This window comes from Akanthomyces muscarius, chromosome 4 (assembly GCF_028009165.1).
Source record: "Akanthomyces muscarius strain Ve6 chromosome 4, whole genome shotgun sequence".
NCBI lineage: Eukaryota > Fungi > Ascomycota > Sordariomycetes > Hypocreales > Cordycipitaceae > Akanthomyces > Akanthomyces muscarius.
Window position 1 is genome coordinate 4,636,036 of NC_079244.1, and position 15,516 is coordinate 4,651,551.

General features: G+C 54.6%; 8 protein-coding genes across 8 annotated transcripts; 3 read left to right on the forward strand and 5 right to left on the reverse strand.

The window, feature by feature from the left end:
• Positions 1-144: 144 nt before the first annotated feature.
• On the reverse strand, positions 145-2,542 carry LMH87_012274 (uncharacterized protein; the record flags this gene model as incomplete). The annotated part of the gene is made up of 3 exons (XM_056201557.1): positions 145-2,277; positions 2,339-2,481; positions 2,533-2,542. The coding sequence occupies 3 exons, from the start codon at positions 2,540-2,542 to the stop codon at positions 145-147; spliced, it is 2,286 nt and encodes a 761-aa protein (XP_056053298.1).
• Positions 2,543-3,232: 690 nt separating this feature from the next.
• On the reverse strand, positions 3,233-5,821 carry LMH87_012275 (uncharacterized protein; the record flags this gene model as incomplete). Its single annotated transcript, XM_056201558.1, has 1 exon — positions 3,233-5,821. One exon carries the CDS (start codon positions 5,819-5,821, stop codon positions 3,233-3,235), a length of 2,589 nt encoding a protein of 862 aa, XP_056053299.1.
• A 2,221-nt stretch (positions 5,822-8,042) lies between these two features.
• On the reverse strand, positions 8,043-8,518 carry LMH87_012276 (uncharacterized protein; the record flags this gene model as incomplete). The annotated part of the gene is made up of 2 exons (XM_056201559.1): positions 8,043-8,302; positions 8,359-8,518. The coding sequence occupies 2 exons, from the start codon at positions 8,516-8,518 to the stop codon at positions 8,043-8,045; spliced, it is 420 nt and encodes a 139-aa protein (XP_056053300.1).
• A 1,505-nt stretch (positions 8,519-10,023) lies between these two features.
• On the forward strand, positions 10,024-10,452 carry LMH87_012277 (uncharacterized protein; the record flags this gene model as incomplete). The annotated part of the gene is made up of 3 exons (XM_056201560.1): positions 10,024-10,148; positions 10,242-10,308; positions 10,363-10,452. The coding sequence occupies 3 exons, from the start codon at positions 10,024-10,026 to the stop codon at positions 10,450-10,452; spliced, it is 282 nt and encodes a 93-aa protein (XP_056053301.1).
• A 25-nt stretch (positions 10,453-10,477) lies between these two features.
• LMH87_012278 (uncharacterized protein) lies at positions 10,478-11,717 on the forward strand (the record flags this gene model as incomplete). The annotated part of the gene is made up of 4 exons (XM_056201561.1): positions 10,478-10,772; positions 10,847-10,946; positions 10,994-11,177; positions 11,241-11,717. The coding sequence occupies 4 exons, from the start codon at positions 10,478-10,480 to the stop codon at positions 11,715-11,717; spliced, it is 1,056 nt and encodes a 351-aa protein (XP_056053302.1).
• Positions 11,718-12,017: 300 nt separating this feature from the next.
• Positions 12,018-12,959, reverse strand: LMH87_012279 (uncharacterized protein; the record flags this gene model as incomplete). The annotated part of the gene is made up of 1 exon (XM_056201563.1): positions 12,018-12,959. The coding sequence occupies one exon, from the start codon at positions 12,957-12,959 to the stop codon at positions 12,018-12,020; it is 942 nt and encodes a 313-aa protein (XP_056053303.1).
• A 308-nt stretch (positions 12,960-13,267) lies between these two features.
• Positions 13,268-13,962, reverse strand: LMH87_012280 (uncharacterized protein; the record flags this gene model as incomplete). Its single annotated transcript, XM_056201564.1, has 5 exons — positions 13,268-13,411; positions 13,602-13,647; positions 13,707-13,776; positions 13,828-13,894; positions 13,945-13,962. 5 exons carry the CDS (start codon positions 13,960-13,962, stop codon positions 13,268-13,270), a joined length of 345 nt encoding a protein of 114 aa, XP_056053304.1.
• Positions 13,963-14,409: 447 nt separating this feature from the next.
• On the forward strand, positions 14,410-15,243 carry LMH87_012281 (uncharacterized protein; the record flags this gene model as incomplete). Its single annotated transcript, XM_056201565.1, has 1 exon — positions 14,410-15,243. The coding sequence occupies one exon, from the start codon at positions 14,410-14,412 to the stop codon at positions 15,241-15,243; it is 834 nt and encodes a 277-aa protein (XP_056053305.1).
• Positions 15,244-15,516: the final 273 nt, after the last annotated feature.

The window sequence follows — 15,516 nt, forward strand, 5'->3', positions numbered from 1 at the left end:
TTTCGGTTATCTTGGGGTTCATAGATGGTTTACTATATCCTTGCATTTTTTTTATACACATGCCACTTATTTTTAGACAGGTTCTGGTATTGCTCATAATGTGTAAGCATCGCTTCATATGTTATTGCGTCTAACTGCACTACATCATGTCTTGACCAAATTAGCGCTCTCTCCATCGTCTTCACTTTCTTCTTCCTCTTCCTCTTCCCCGTCCTCCTCCTCATCAGATTCTTCTTCCTCTTCTTCAGACTCCTCTTCTGTTTCTTCCTCTGTCTCGCCACTGTCTTCTTCCTCGTCGCCTTCCGCAAGCCAGTCGTCGAGCGACTTGGTACCCAGACCCTCTGCAATACCATTCGACTTGCTTGGTGCCGCTCGTACCGCCTCGTCTAGGGCCTGACCAGCAGGCGCAGGACCTCTATCGCTGTCATATCGCGAATACTGCCCATCATCCTGTTCACGTAGTCTCGGGTCAGGCTCTCGGCCCGGCGCGACCCAATCGGGCAGCGCCTCATAGCCGCTCAGCCCATGGAGACCGCCGCCGCCTTCGAGTACGAGCGTGGAAGAGCCGAGAGGGAATCCCTTTCTAGATTCTGACGGGCTTGGCGCCTGCGGTGCTGGTTTGGGGGCCAGAAGCATCAGTGTAGCCAGCTGTGGCACAGATAGAAGTGATCTGTACATCCTTGCGCGGTCACGCAGGTCGAAGGATGTATCATATCTAACAAGGAGCATCAGGTAGTCCCAGATGCGCTCAATAGGGTGCGTCTCGAGTGGCTGAGGGGGGTCATCCTCCGCAGCCTTGTCTTTCTCAGCTTCCGTGCGGCGATTGATGTGATGTAGATAGACCTTGGCGCCAAGGAGGACGATTTGTCTCTTGGCAGCTTCTGATTCGTGGGCAAAATCTTTGAGAAGAATTCGCAGCACATCTGGTGCAATGTTATCTTCTCCGTCTAGACCAGAAAATTCACCGACCAGCCAGATGATGGTGGCTCTCGCTTGGGGGTCCGTGGCCGAGTCTAGGTTCCTGGCCAGACGCACAACAGTGCCAACGTGGTCATCTGGGTTCTGTTGGATCAAGTGCCGAATGACGGTGAGAGACTCTGCCGCAAGCGTGCCATCAAGGCTAGTAATTTGGCTTAAAAGAAGCTTCAGACAGCGGGGCGAAGTGGTGGCATCGGCCTGTGCACATCGGCCAATGGCGCGAACGGCTTCTTGTACAAGGGCTTTATTTGTGCCTTGAGAAAAGTGCTCGAGCTCCTTGAGGATGAGGCTCTTGATATGCGGCGGACTATGTGGGAAGATGAGAGTCAAGACTTCCAGCTTGAGCTCCCATACGGGTGCCGAGTCTGTTGCTCTAACCAAGAAGTGGCTAGAGTACTTGACGAAATCCTTCGGTCGCATTAAGCACACGGACACGATGTTGTACAATGCGAGCTGTTGAATATCCTGGGGGCCTCGCATAAGCGCAACAAGAGGACCGACAGCGAGCTTCACATAATCGGCTGTGCCAATCTCGACGTAACACCGGGTGACAGCAACCACCACGCCAGAGTTTCGGCTCTGCAGCAAAGGGCGGATGGCGTTTAAGAGCAGGCGTAGATCAGGGTCGATGGTAACCCCCCCTTCAGCCTCCTCGGTTCTTGATTCGCTGTAAAAGGCATCTCCAGAAGCAGCCCCTGTTTCTTTGTTTTTCGAGGCCGCCGTCTTTGGTCTGGGGAAGCATTTCCTCGCGTAAAAGCTCATCAGTCGCAGCACGGCAAACTGGCTCCATTCGTCCATGTCAACAATCTTGCGAACCAGGCCGCGATAGTGCTTGTGAATAAGATCAATCCTATCGGGACACATTTCCAAGAACGCAGCAATGGCCGCGCCGGCAACAAAGTATTGTTTATCCCCAATCAGCGTCGATAAGTACTCGGTAAGCTGCGGCGCTTGGCTCGGGTCGAGTCGGTAGCATTTGGGGATGGCGAGGGCAGCGGCTTTGCGGACGACCGGGCTCATATCAGCGACGCCCTTTTTAATAGCCAGGGAGACAATCTGGCTGATGACGGGCACACGGATGCCAGACATGGTCTTGAGGGCCAGTGCGCGGACCTGGGCGTTGGTGTCGGAGAGAGACTTTTGGATCGTGTTGATGGAGAGGAGGGCGAGGTCGGGCTCCTGCTCGGCATGGTGGATGAGGTAGATGTATACGAGCTTCTTGATTTCAATGTTGGGCGATGCGACGTTCTTGACAACCGAGGAAAAGAAGGGAAAGGTCTTTTGATTTCGGTACATCATCTGGAGCTACGTCAGCGGATGTTCGGCACAAATGCGCAACAGCGAAGAAGTGGAAGCGTACGGCAACAACACGGCGTAGACCTTCGAGCACATCGCGATCGTTTCGGCTGTCGAGAAGCTTCCGCATCTGGTTTCGGTCGAGCAGTCGGGAGCTCGTGCGACTGCTGCGAGTAGCTTGGGCGGCGTCGAGGGTGAGCTCCCTCGCTGGACGGCATTAGCAGCGGCAGGGCGGGAATTGAGCGCGTATCAACATACCGGCCTCCATGAGGCTTGATATCCGCGATATAGACTCCATTATGTGGCGACGCTGCGTGTGCCAGCGAAGCTCGAAGGCGGACTTGTCAGTGTAGGAGGGGGATTGGGAGCGGAGTGGGCTGGATGATGCTCGACTTTGGTGGGGGCAGGTTGAGTGAGCGGTGCCATAGTCTCGTGCCACAGCCGCCGTCTGCTTTGGTGCTTGAGATGGGATAAAGATTATTCTTTTCTTTTTTCTTTGGAGAGAATGACTAATTACTGATTGAAATGCCAGCTCCGGCCCGACACTCCTCCTTATCCTGCCAATTGGAGCATTTCCCTCTATTCTTAAGTCTACTAAACCGTTGCCTGCCCGTTAAGGCGGTGCCAAGTACACATGTCACAACACAAAGCACCACTCAAGCAATTGCACCAAGCAACCGAACTGGCAGAATATCTTTGTTATTTTCAACATTACTTCTCCTGCTTGCTCAGCTACTCCAGTAACTTTTTGTCATCTATTTCTTTTCCCTGTCACGTTCTTACTTTCACAACATCCAATGGCCATCGCCCTTTTCTTTTGGCTCCTCCACGTTCAACAAACAGCGCGAGAGCTACCCGACACCAACTTGGCACACTTCAGGTCCAATCCAAACTTTTATCTTCCATTTCGTTGCAAAAGATCCCAGAACAGCATCAAGTTCATCTGCGGCGGGCTTGGCTACCACCACTTGGCACCTTTAATATCACGAATCACATTTGTCCCGCAATGGACGTCGCCGACCTTTTCGTGGTGGTTGAACCAGTCATCCATGTAGCGGACCGTATAATTCGCCTTGGCATACGACGCATTCACAGCAGCGGCAAGGATGTCTTGTCCGTCGATGACAGGCCCCCACGGGTTGGCCGCGAGAATCTGGTTATTGCCCAGAACGACGCTGTTGATGGTCGCAGGGTAGAGAGAGACGACTGACCCAAACGTCCTATCCTGGCGACGCCCCAAAGTGGCGGCTGCTGTCGTGTTTGCCCCTGGTTGTTGTTCACGCATCTTGGGCGGCGTGCCAGCTTGCAGGACGTCGAGGATTATTTTCTCGGCAGTGCCCGGGGAAGAATTGGGCGGCTGCTGCTCCTCAGGCTCAGCTGTAGACTCCCTGCCTTCGAGAGGGCCAAAAACATCGCCAAACAGGGCGTCTAGACCATCGCCTCCTGCTTCCGACGAATACTTCCAAACGCCATTTTGGTAAAGCTGGTAAAGAGATGGAATGCGAATAATCTCAGCGTCGGTGATACCAGTCTCCCGCTTCATAATGTCAATGTTCTTCTCGATGCTAGTGGCGCAGGCATTTTGTAGAGCAGCAAAATCCGCGACTTTGAGCACATCGGCAATGGTGTTTGTAACACGCCATTCCTGCGGATCAGCAGGCATCTTGGGACGTGAGACTGCCGTCGTGTTGCCATGACCAGCTTGCTCAGCCTTTTGAAGGATCTCTAGGCCGGCACGAGGATCATCTACCATCATAACCCAGCCTCGTTCGCTGCTCGCGATGGGAAGGAACTGCATAAACTCGTCGGTGTGTTTGACAGCCAGCCAAGAAGTGTCAATCTCAATAGGGTCCTGTGTTTCCTGAGCTTCCAAGAACGCCATCATCTGCGGCTTCTCCCCGTCTGCGGAGCCCATGATGGCTCGTCCCGCGGGATAAGACTTGCCGTTATGACTGTGCGGCGGCACAGTCTCCAGATTTCCTGTCGAGTCGGTAGTCCCACCACTCCCTGGATGCTGCACAGCGCCTGCCGTATTCGATCTCAGCTCTTGAAAGACTTTGCGACCAGCTCTCCGGTATGTTGACTGCGCAGACCCTATCATGATGTGTAGCCCAATGGGGCCGTCCGGCCCGGGCATGCTTGTATAGCCAGGCTCGAAAAAGTCCTGCGCCCAGATTTCATCCCTGTCGCATTCGGAGGTCTGAATAACATGAAGAGGTTTCGCTAGCCCGGCCACGCTAGATGCTTCCTGGACATCTTTGACAAACTGTGCTTGACTCCCAGCGTCTTTTGGTCCGGATGCTGTCAGTAGTTGCATCGCAAGCTGTCCGTGGTGCTGAGTCAAGACCGGCGCAACGCGAAGCATGACCGAGTCTTTGGCTTCCTTCTCCCCATCCTTTACTCTGAACTGCACTGTTGCTCTGCCATCCCATCCACCGGGACGACGGACATCACGGGCGTCGATGCCGAGCTCGAGACCAGCTTTGAGATCTTCAGCCTTGAAGGTGTAGTTTGACGAGACAAACTTCCATGCATCACCCACATTATGGAAAATGCGAACTTTGCTGGCCGCAGTTGCTTCAACAACACTGACGGAGCCTGCAGCTGAGTTGCTGAGTTGCGGGCTTGGTGTCGTTCGAAGAGGTGCGAGGTATTCTGGGTTGCGCAAAACATCATCTGATGCGTCGTGGCAGGCTGCAAGGAGCTTGTCGTAGCTAGTGTCGTCTTTCCATTTATCATGCTCAGCAGTGAAAGCAGCAAAATCTGGCGCATTCAAAACCGACAGGTAGCTGTTCCATGCCTCGTCCGTGCCAATGTTTACTGCTTCTGTCTTTAACTTGTCGTGCTCGTCCGTAATTTGACTGAAAGACTTGTTGAGAAACTTTGGTTCCTCGGGTAGGTTCTTGCGAAAAACATCTCCCAAGGTGGACGCGCATTCACCAGACATTCCATTAGAACAGCGACCGTCAGTGTCAGCAATGTTGGCTAAGAAGACGGCGCCCGACGCTTCTGTCCACGTGTCTTTGGACACTCGATCAGTTTCGCCGGCCATGTCCACCTTGCCATCACGGTTGCTATCCGCCAAGATGGTCACGATGAAGTCGCCGGCAACGGCGACAGGGGAGGACGTGGGCGCAGGTATGCTGCTTGTTGATTCTCCTTTGGGCTTGGCTAGAGGAGCCTCGGCAGGTTTGTTACCTGAGCCGTCGTCCTTGGGGTTGCCGACGGGACCGTCATCCTTGAGGTCGTAGGCAGGGCCGTCATCTTGGGGGTTGTTGGCAGGACCATCGTCTATAGGATTGTTCGCAGGACCGTCGTCTTTGGGGTTGTGAGTAGGGCCATCGTCTTTGGGGTTGTTGGCTGGTCCGTCGTCGCTGGGGTTATAGGCAGGACCGTCGTCATTGAGATTGTAGGCTGGTGCGTCGTCTCTGACGCGGAGTTGCCAGTGCCGCTTTCCGTCAGCAGCCTTCGAAAGGCTGTTGCCTGTTGGACTGGATGCCACTGCGGCAATGAGGGTTAGCGCGGTAGTAACAATGCCAGCACGCATATTAAAGGCTGTGCTGAGAGTAACAGCTTGTAATGAAGAACAAGTATGCGGTGCATCCATGATCTCCCTCCAGTGCTCAAGCTTGGTATTTATAGAATAACTCTTTCATCTTCTTGCAACTTTGGTCCCTCGGAACAGAGCACATCACGATTCATCTGCCTGACAGCTAACGGGGTGGCGGGGGGACAGCGGAGGACTAGCGACATGAAGTCATGCTTCATACACGACTCGATGTCTTGGGCTTTGAAACATGCGATTTGGCTCCGATGAGGCTGAGCCAATTATGCGCATCAAGAAAAAACTACATACCATCTACACAGTTCTTTGTATGTTAAAAGTACAAATGTTACGCTCCAGTATTGTATAGTACTTGGGGTAGCTAGCTAGCTACTAGTTGGCCATGTTGTCATGGCAAGTTATGATGAACTGCAGCTATAGTGCTTGCATATTGCATACGCTAATCAATTTCGGCTTTACTATTGGCCCTAAATTTGCTTTGCTCTGGAACAGCCACGCCGGCTTGCTAGATGAAGAGCATTCGTCCCATCCTTGGCACGCCTGAGTCGCTTCGCAGAAGCGGGACATCTACTTGTCTTCTCGTTCAACCGCTAAGCTTAAATTTGAAAAACTCTTTCATAAATTATCACGCATCCATGTACCAAGCAGCTTCCGATAGTTTGTGTCTGGTTATGCCGAGTCTCATTTCAACAAGCCAAGATCAAGCGCATGCAGTTTCCCGGAAAAAGTAAGCCAACTTCTACTATGTACCGTAGGACGAATGATTAGTATGAGCGATAAAGAATGGCCGATAAAGAATGGCCGATATAGTATGGGTGATAGTCTGAGGTGGAAACCCTTGTCGAATCGCATTACTCGTTTCCCTTATGCTTATCGAAACCGGTGGAGATGCGCGTCTAGACAACTACCAAGTGTGTAAACAGCCCCTGCGTCATGCCTTATGCCGATAAGCAGTCCTATAGTCTGCAGCCCTATTTTAAAGCTGAGAATGAGTGGGGTTGAGTCAATTAAGCTGTCACGCGTTCAATCGCCTATGCATGTTAATGGTTGTGAGCAGCGAGACACCGGATCACTCAATACATCTCTCATGATGCTAGAAGGTGCGAAACAGACGCCCAATGCTGAGCGCCCCTTACCAAAATTAGTCTTCGGCCACTGCGACAAGTCGCTGATAGAAAGCGTATCGAAATGCTCAATTCTTGGTAACTTGAGTTTTGGAAGCTTGACTCGACCGGCCACGACTAAAAGATGGCGGGCAGGGGTCCACGACGGTTTGAGATTTGGCGATCTCGGCGGGACCGGGAAGATAAGAGGCCTGCATTGCGTGCCTGATCAGCAAAGCCGACCGCGATTCATTTCCCATGCCAGTAAATACGTCACAACACATGACTCAGCGTGAGGCAGCCCACGGCAAACTTTTTGCGCGTCGTCTGAATGCGGGAAAAAGAAACAGGGGCCTTCCCAACGGCCCATCCGGTCTACATCGTAGCCGCCGAGTGCCTAATCAGTGTTTCAGCCTCGGTCTCTCGAATGCGTACATCCGCGCCCCTCTTCGATACTTGCTAGGTCTGGCAGATCCTCGTGTGAGCTTTTGCTCCGAGATGCTGTTGTTCTATAGATACCGTTCTGTATGCTGGTGGAGGAGAAAGGTGCGAAAGCAAGACGTCTAGATTTGAGGCACGGCGACGCATCGCCAGTCAACTGCATCCTCATGCATTTACACCACAACAACAGCCAACGGCTTTTCTCCAAACCACGACCCGTGCCAAGGGCGTTATAATGACTGGGTGATCTGATGACTAAAGACGAAGCTAGGAAGTAGGCTTGGCCTGGCGGCAATGTATCGTGTAATAACGGCGCCGTCTGACGCCAGCATATACCCTCGATGTCAACTAAGGAGCACTCGCACAACTGACCCTGGTGGAAGTATAGTATGGGGAGAAGCAGGAAAAACGGAATGAGGACAGAAACGGAGAAAGGAAAGTAAAGCAAGATGTCATGGAGACTATGCATGACACGTGGTAGTCTCTTCAGTGCTATCAACTACTGTCAATTTTGGGCTATCCTTGGCTATACGTATCTGGTTGCCCTATGACTGGTCCTCTGGGTCTGGAAGTAACGGACTGTGCGTAAGAACTCATGCTCCCTGTCAGACAGGTTGCAGCCTCAACCAATTCATATTCAGAATTCAGGTCACGATTCCCTAGTTCCATTTCCACATGAATCTTGGGAGCCATCTTGCCGAATGCTTGTGCTTGGTAGTGCACCGAGAGCACACGAGCTCGTGGGCGGGGCTCTCGCCGTGTGGACCATCTACCAAGACGCCGAGCATGAATGGGATAGAATGAACGCCCCCGTAGAGAGCATTGTGGACCAGATCGTCCAGGCCAGAGTGCTTGCCACAGGACTCGCAGGCGAAACGCTCCTTGTCCATGACGTTTCCTCGGAGGTTAATTTCAGATACTTGGGCAAGGAATATTAGCGTGTTAGATTCTTCAACGATCGATTGATGTTCTCACCATCAGTCTCGAGCATTGTTGCAATATGCGCGCGCTCAGTATCAGTCAGGACCCAGCAGTATCCCTGGTCACCGAGCTCACTGACGATGAGCTCGGACTTGCGGGGGACGTCCATGGCGAGAGCATGAGCTGGGAGGGGAACGGAGACGGCGGCCGCCATATTGTGAATGATCTATGGAGAAATTTTATGACTTTTTGTGTGTTTATTGCTCAAGTGTTGGTGGTATGGTTGTAAGCTGGTACTGTGACAAAGGGACAGACTGACATATATATACTCAGACAAGTGTCAATGTTTGGACGGCATGTATGTGGCAAAACACATGTACTACCGGGCTATGCTCAGCCGCTGTATGCTCGATACCAGCCGCTGCATGTTCGACATCTATTGCCAATCGAACAACGCACGTATTAACTATTTGATCGACTCTGCATGTGTTTAAATACGCGGTAGTTTACGCCGTCGGAGTGTTCCGCGTATGGCTGCCAAGAACAGGAAACTACAGCAGTTGTCCTAGAAGCAGCACTTACTGCTCATGCGGCACTCTGTTGTGCCTCTTTCTCGCAGGCAGCGACCGATTGAGTCCTGCTTCTGGCTATGAATCGACGATGAGACCAGTCAAGCATCTCGGGTCCTTGTGCGGCGCCCAAACTGAAACTTGCCGAAGCTGACATCGACCATGCAGCAGCTGATTAGTGATGGCAAAGATGCAGCGGCTCATACCGGCTATGCAGCAGCCGACGTGGGTGGTCTCGAGCTCTCTACCGAGACACAATGACGCTGGTGGAAGGGCATTACGAGGAGAAGCAGGAAATGCACGAGGACGGGAACAAAGGGGGGGAGCGAATACGCATGACTGTTGATGATTTTTTTCCCGAGAGGTATCGTTTCTTTTTGGTAACTGACTGAAAGGAACAAGCGTGGCTGGGTGCCAACTCCTGCTTACCAGCAAACAAGAACGCATAAGACACTTTGCGCCCATCACTCCTCTTATCAAATCAACAGCGTGTGTAATGAACGAGCCTGGGAAAATGTCAAAGCAGTTGTGCCAGTCACATTGCTTCATTCCAGCAGCCATAGGAACTACCCAGGATGTCACTGGCACCGCTGCTTATCCGAGCGCGGCCCATGGAAACGAGCAGAGGTTCCCACAGCAGCTCGTAGCAGCGGAACAGCCTTGCTCACCACCTATAGACCACACAATCACGCAATTCCAACTCCCGCCATTTCCGTTCTCCTCATTCAAAACATTATCAATAGCCACTTTCTATACTCCTAATAAATATACAAAATGCCCAAAAGCCACTTAAGAGCTATTGAGCTAGACAGGAGGGTAGTTGAGGGGACTCTGAATTCTTTACCAAGTGCGGACTATTTAGTGCCCAAGTAAATCTAGTGCAGGAGCCAGGTGGGATCTTCTTCTTTTCGGTGTGGAATGACGATATCAATATCGGTATTATTAGTCTATAAATGGCATACGCAATGATTCATCCCCACGGATGCGCGCTGGGCCGCAAGGGTTCCCACCCGAGACAGCATAGATATAGATGTGTCTGCCACATCCGCCGCAGCAATTCCCAATGTTTCACCGAGCTGTCTGGTCAGCGCCATTGAGAGTTTATACAGCGCAACGCTCTTTACTTGCGGGCCAGCTGCCAAAGACAGAAATGAGTGTTGCCCTGCACAACAATTACAAGGGGCAGCTGAAGCTGCTCAACGCCAGCTACATGTCCAGCTACACCTCACGCCACCGCGAGCCCACCGCAGGCCTGCGCCTGATTTTCGCATCGAGGTAAACACAAAGCGAACTTGAAGTGCATAGTCGCTCCTGCATCTTTTTGGTGAGGCACCTAATCTTGCCTTTAACAAATCGACGATTTGCTAGGCTTCAAACGATTCTCCATGACGTCAGCGACCCCGACTTACAGCTACGCTGCACAATGACAAATACTGTATGCGCCACGCCAGATTGCTGTCTCAAACCCCCTCATTGACAATATTTCGAGGTACACTTTATTCTTTTCAAGATTTTATCAGCAGGTTTGGAAGCGCAAAACCCTACGTCTCTTGTTGAATTAAACCTGGCTGCGATATAGCCCCGTGTAACAGCCATCATCCACCATGCCGACGCAACTTCCCGCCAAGATGAAGGCGATTCAGGTCAAAGAGTTCAACAAGCCGTACGAGCTCTCCGAGATTGACGTCCCGACACCCAAGCCGCACCAGGTGCTCGTCAAGATTCAAGCCGGCGGCTTCTGCCACACCGACTGCATGGTCATGGAGAATGCCTTTGACTCGCCGCTGCCCGTCGTCGCCTCCCATGAGCCGGCGGGTTTGGTGGTGAGTGTCGGCGCCGACGTTGCGGAATTCAAGAAAGGTGACCGGGTGGGATGCATCAACTTTGACAGCTGCTGCGGTGAGTTATAGCAGAGTCCCGAAAAAAATGTAGTTCGACGGCAGAAAAATGAGGGCTAATCAGTTGTGTGGCAGGCGAGTGTCCCGACTGCAAGGCCGGCCGCCCCATCTACTGCGACAAACCGTCGATGAAGGGCATCAACGTCAACGGCGCCTGGTCCGAGTACATGGTTGCGTAAGTACTACTCGCGAAAAGCTTAAGCCCTCACTTATAGCCCGCAGCGATGCTCGTTTTACGGTCAAGCTTCCCGAGTCCATCAACTTCTCCACCGCCGCCTGCCTCATGTGCGCCGGCATCACCATCTACGGCTCCATCAAGCGCGCCAATGTGCCCTCTGGGGGCTCCATTGCCATTGTAGGTATTGGCGGCCTCGGGCACATTGGCACACAACTCGCCAAAGCCATGGTAAACCCCCTCCCCATACTTTTTCATACATGTAGCACAGAGACTCACACCAAGAGCGCACAGGGCTACAAGGTCGTTGCCGTCGACGTCAAGCAGAGCTCCCTCGACCTCGTCAACTCGTATCGGTGGAAACCAGATGTGAGCGTCCTCGCCACGGAGCCTGCCGATGACGCCGTCCGCAAAATCACTACCGTTGTAGAGGGGGCGTACCCGGGCGTCGACGCCGCCATCCTGGCCACCGACGCGCCGCCCGCGTTTGACTTTGCCGCCGCCATAACGAAAAAGCACGGCACGCTCGTCCTGGTTGGCCAGCCGGACAAGGGCATTACGCTGTCGTACTTTAACGTCATTTTCCGCGACCTCAAGCTCGTGGGGTCGCTGATTGCGGACAAGAAGCGGGCCGAGGAGTTGGTGGCGCTGGTGGCCGAGGCGGGCATCCAGGTCCAGATCAAGGAGTGGCGGCCGGAGCAGGCCGAGGAGATGCGCAAGGAGTACCTGACGGGCAAAGGTGATGGCAAGAATGTCATTGTTTTTGCGTAGGAATGGTTGGGATGAGAGGCATATGAGAGCGGGCGTATCGGTGTGGGGTGATTTTGCGGTGCAAGCTCAGCACAGCAGTACTATGAGTAGTATAAATTTGTTATGATGCAATGCCATGTCGTCATATTCAATAATTAAAAATATCGCACCAAGATGAGTTGAAAGATGCAAAACGCCAAAAAGTCCCGCGCCCCATATGCATGCTAACAAGATAAGCTCATCTCTCTCCGCAGTTGCTTCTCGCTAATAAAGCCAGGCGAAAAAAAAGCACACATAAATATACATGGTCATGACCCGGATTTATACTTTGGCGAGGACCCGGTACTCGACATAATCCTCGCCGTTGATGGACACGACCTGGCCCTTGGCCGTGAGCTTGCCCGCAAAAGGCCCAGCCTGGCTGCGCTGGTAGACGACACCGTTGTGGACCTTGGGCTTGGTGTCGTCGGCCGAGCTGTCCGTGACCGACGACGCGGTGCTCCCGTCCATGGAGTCGTCGCGGCTGCTGTCCGCGAAGCCGCCCCCCGGCTTGTCCGCGTCGGCTGCCACGGCGGCCGCCGCCGCGACCGCCGCCTCGGAGACGTGGTCGTGATGGTACACGGTGCGACGCTCGCCGTGCTTCTTGCGCTTCTTCTTGACCACGCCCGCGCCGGGCGTGGGACCCAGCACCTCATCCGCAATGGCAGCGGCGGCAGCAGCAGCGTCCCCCGCCTCACCGCCGCCGCCGCCGCCTTTGCTGGCGCGGCGCGAGGCCCAGCCCTCCATGCGCTCGGCGCGGCGGCGGTCGGCGCACTTTTCGCGCTCCCAGCGCAGGTTCCGGGGGCGCTCGTGCTTGGCGGCGGCGCAGAGGTGCTCGGCCTTGTCGACGGCCTTCAGGATGTTGGCGGCGTTGTCGGGCCCGCCGGGGCGCTCGCCGGCGTCGACCTGGCGGCCGCGCTCGCGGCAGTACTCCTTCATGCCGAGGCGGTTGAGGCCGGCGAGGTACGACTCAAAGACAATGTCCTCGTGAATGACCCAGGTCTCGCGCGAGGGCGGGTAGTTGCCGTGGACGGGGCGGCCGTCGCGCGTCTCGGGGACGAGCTTGAAGCGCAGCTTGCCGTCGCGGCTGAGGATGCCGTAGACGGCGTGTTGGTTGGGCTCGGGCTCGCTCGAGTGCACCCAGTGGCCGATGAGGACGCGGGTGGGAATGTACGCGGCCGCGGCAGCAGCGCGGGACCCCGAGTCCGCCACCTTTTTCGACATTGCTAGGTGAGACCCCGAAGACCTGGGAGAGGCTTCTTCCTTCTCACTTGTGCTCGCTCCCGACGACGGGGTGAGCGGGTGGGCGGTGGTGAGGGTGGTGGCCAGGCGTTCTTTGGTCCTATACTCTTGGGGGCTAAAATTTAACGGGGCCGCCCGCTGAAGATGGTCCGGGTAGCGAAAAGCTAGGGCAGCGCGCGGGCCAGGATTAGATGAAACTGAGAAGAGACATGGAAAGAGGAAGAAAAGGCAGAAGCGGAAGCGGAAGACGAAGAAAAAAAAACAGCGAGGAAGGACAAGAGGACCGTCTCTCAGTCGAATGCACAACCGCGCAGCTCCTGCACAGTGCCGTTGCTTAATCCAGCAAGTTTGCTTTGCAGGTTGCTGGGCGGTTCAGCTGGGCTCGCTGGGGGGAAAAGCAGCTTGGCCGTGGGCGGGGAGGCCAGTCTCCGCACCTGTTTGCCATGTGCCATGGGCAGCCTAGTACTGTGCCGTTGCACTGTGCCCGTTGGTGCACAGACAACCGCCGGGGGGCAGTTTGTGGCTTACACTATTTGCGGGATGAGTAGAGCACGAGGGCAGATGAAGGCTTGGGGAAACGCATAGATGGGTGGCGTAAGTACGGGGCCTCCGGGCTCTATTCACCCGTCGACACGAAGCTGCCTGTCCGTGGTGTGTCGCGAAGCGGGCACTAGAGCGAGGCTTTTAACGGCGTCGATGGGAGGACAAGGATCAAGAAGGGTTACTTACGAGGGAGACGTCAAATCGCTCATTTCATACAACACCGCACTTCCCACTGCACTGCGCCCAGAAAACTGCGCTGGCTAAATAGTAAGTGCACTAGCAAAGATTCGGCTTGGGAAAGGCACACCTGTTGCAGCCACGATTGGTATTTCAGACGTTACCCGCCCCGGGTATAGAGTCGTCGTCACAAAGGGCTGCTGCAGCGAGCATTCATTTACGTACCGAGCAGTCACCCAATACGGACGCGCGAGTACATATGCATGCGTCCATCGTCTGTACCCCGGATGCTGCTGCAGACGCACTGCTTGCTGCGCTGTAACGGCGGGCACGTTGTAGCGGCCGGGCCGTTGCAGTCGCCCTGCCCACGGACGAAAAGAAAGCTGAGGGGTGCCGATCGAGTAAATCTACCTCGTGCAAAGATGACGGTGACGACAAATAGCTCTCAGCGGCGCAAAATGTAAAAAGTCTTTGCAAATTATCACAGCCACCGCGGGGCGTCTAGCAGCCCGCCCGACAGCTGAGAGACCAAGGCTAAAGTCAACGCCCCGACGCCCCAGAAGCCCAAATAGGGCAGCCACCGATCACGAACTAGAGAAATCGCAACTCTTGGCCAGGTGGTGACTGTTGGTATTAATATCGCTTTCTGGATCCTTTCTTATTATCACCACGTCCTTCTCTCCTTTACATCACATCACATCACATCACAAACATGACAGACACCAAGACGGCGCCGCCAACAGCGGCCTCTAGCACAGCACCCCCACCAGCCTACGACGCGACTGTTGGCTCCTCCTCCTCGTCTGCCGCCACACCCTTCCAGACCAGCTTCGCCTCGCTGTCGCTGCACATGAGCGACCGCCTGCGGCTCGTGCAGTTTCCCGCCGACGACGTGTCCGCCGTGCGCGACGTCCTCCGCGGCGTCTGGCGCGACGGCATCCAGGCGGAGCGGCCCTACTCCGTCTCGCACGAGTTCAAGCTGCGCGGGCGGCCCTGGTCCGGCAGCGGCACGGGCAGCTACGCCGTGCCCGCCATGGTGCTCATGCGCGAGGTCTTTGCGCGGCTCTACGCCCGCGGCTGGGTCCTCACGGCCTCGACGGACATTTCGCGCAAGGAGTACGACAAGGACACGCTCATCTTCCGGCGGCAGGGCGGCGATGGCGTGCTGCCGCCGGCGTCGTGGATGGCCGTCAGCTTCAAGCAGGGGGACAAGATTCGGCTGCTGGGCGCGCCGCCGGACCTGGTCGAGGCCATGGCGGCCATGCTCGCGCAGATGCGGCTGCTGCAGGCGCAGACGGTCAAGCCGCAGCAGCACGAGTTCAAGCTCCATGGGTATCCGTGGAGCGCGTCGGGCGAGGCGACGATGCACGCGCGGTTGTTGATTCTGAGAATGGTAGAAGTGCTGGAGAGGCATGGCTGGAGTCTGTATGCAAGCATTGATCAGAACAACGGACCGGGTGGTGATAGTAGCTATAGCGAGACGGACTGCTGGTATTGCGTAAAGTCGTCGGACTGGACACCGGGAAGCATTATTCTTCATCGGTAGACGATGGTGCTGTGGAGGATTGTGGTGTAGAATGAGGAGCATGGGAAGGGATGCTCATAGAGTGGTGTTGTACGATTTAGCTGGTTTGGTGTAAATTACATTAAATTCCAGGAGTGATCGCACATGGAGAGACCGAAATAAATACAGGTCAAGGCTTTGAATCTTTATTAACGTGGCGGTTGTTGAACGTTGCTGTAGTCGAGCAGCACCAACAAGATCCATCAGCCGCGCAGCAAAGTCAACCCCCACGTCGGTTTGCACCTCCATCAACCA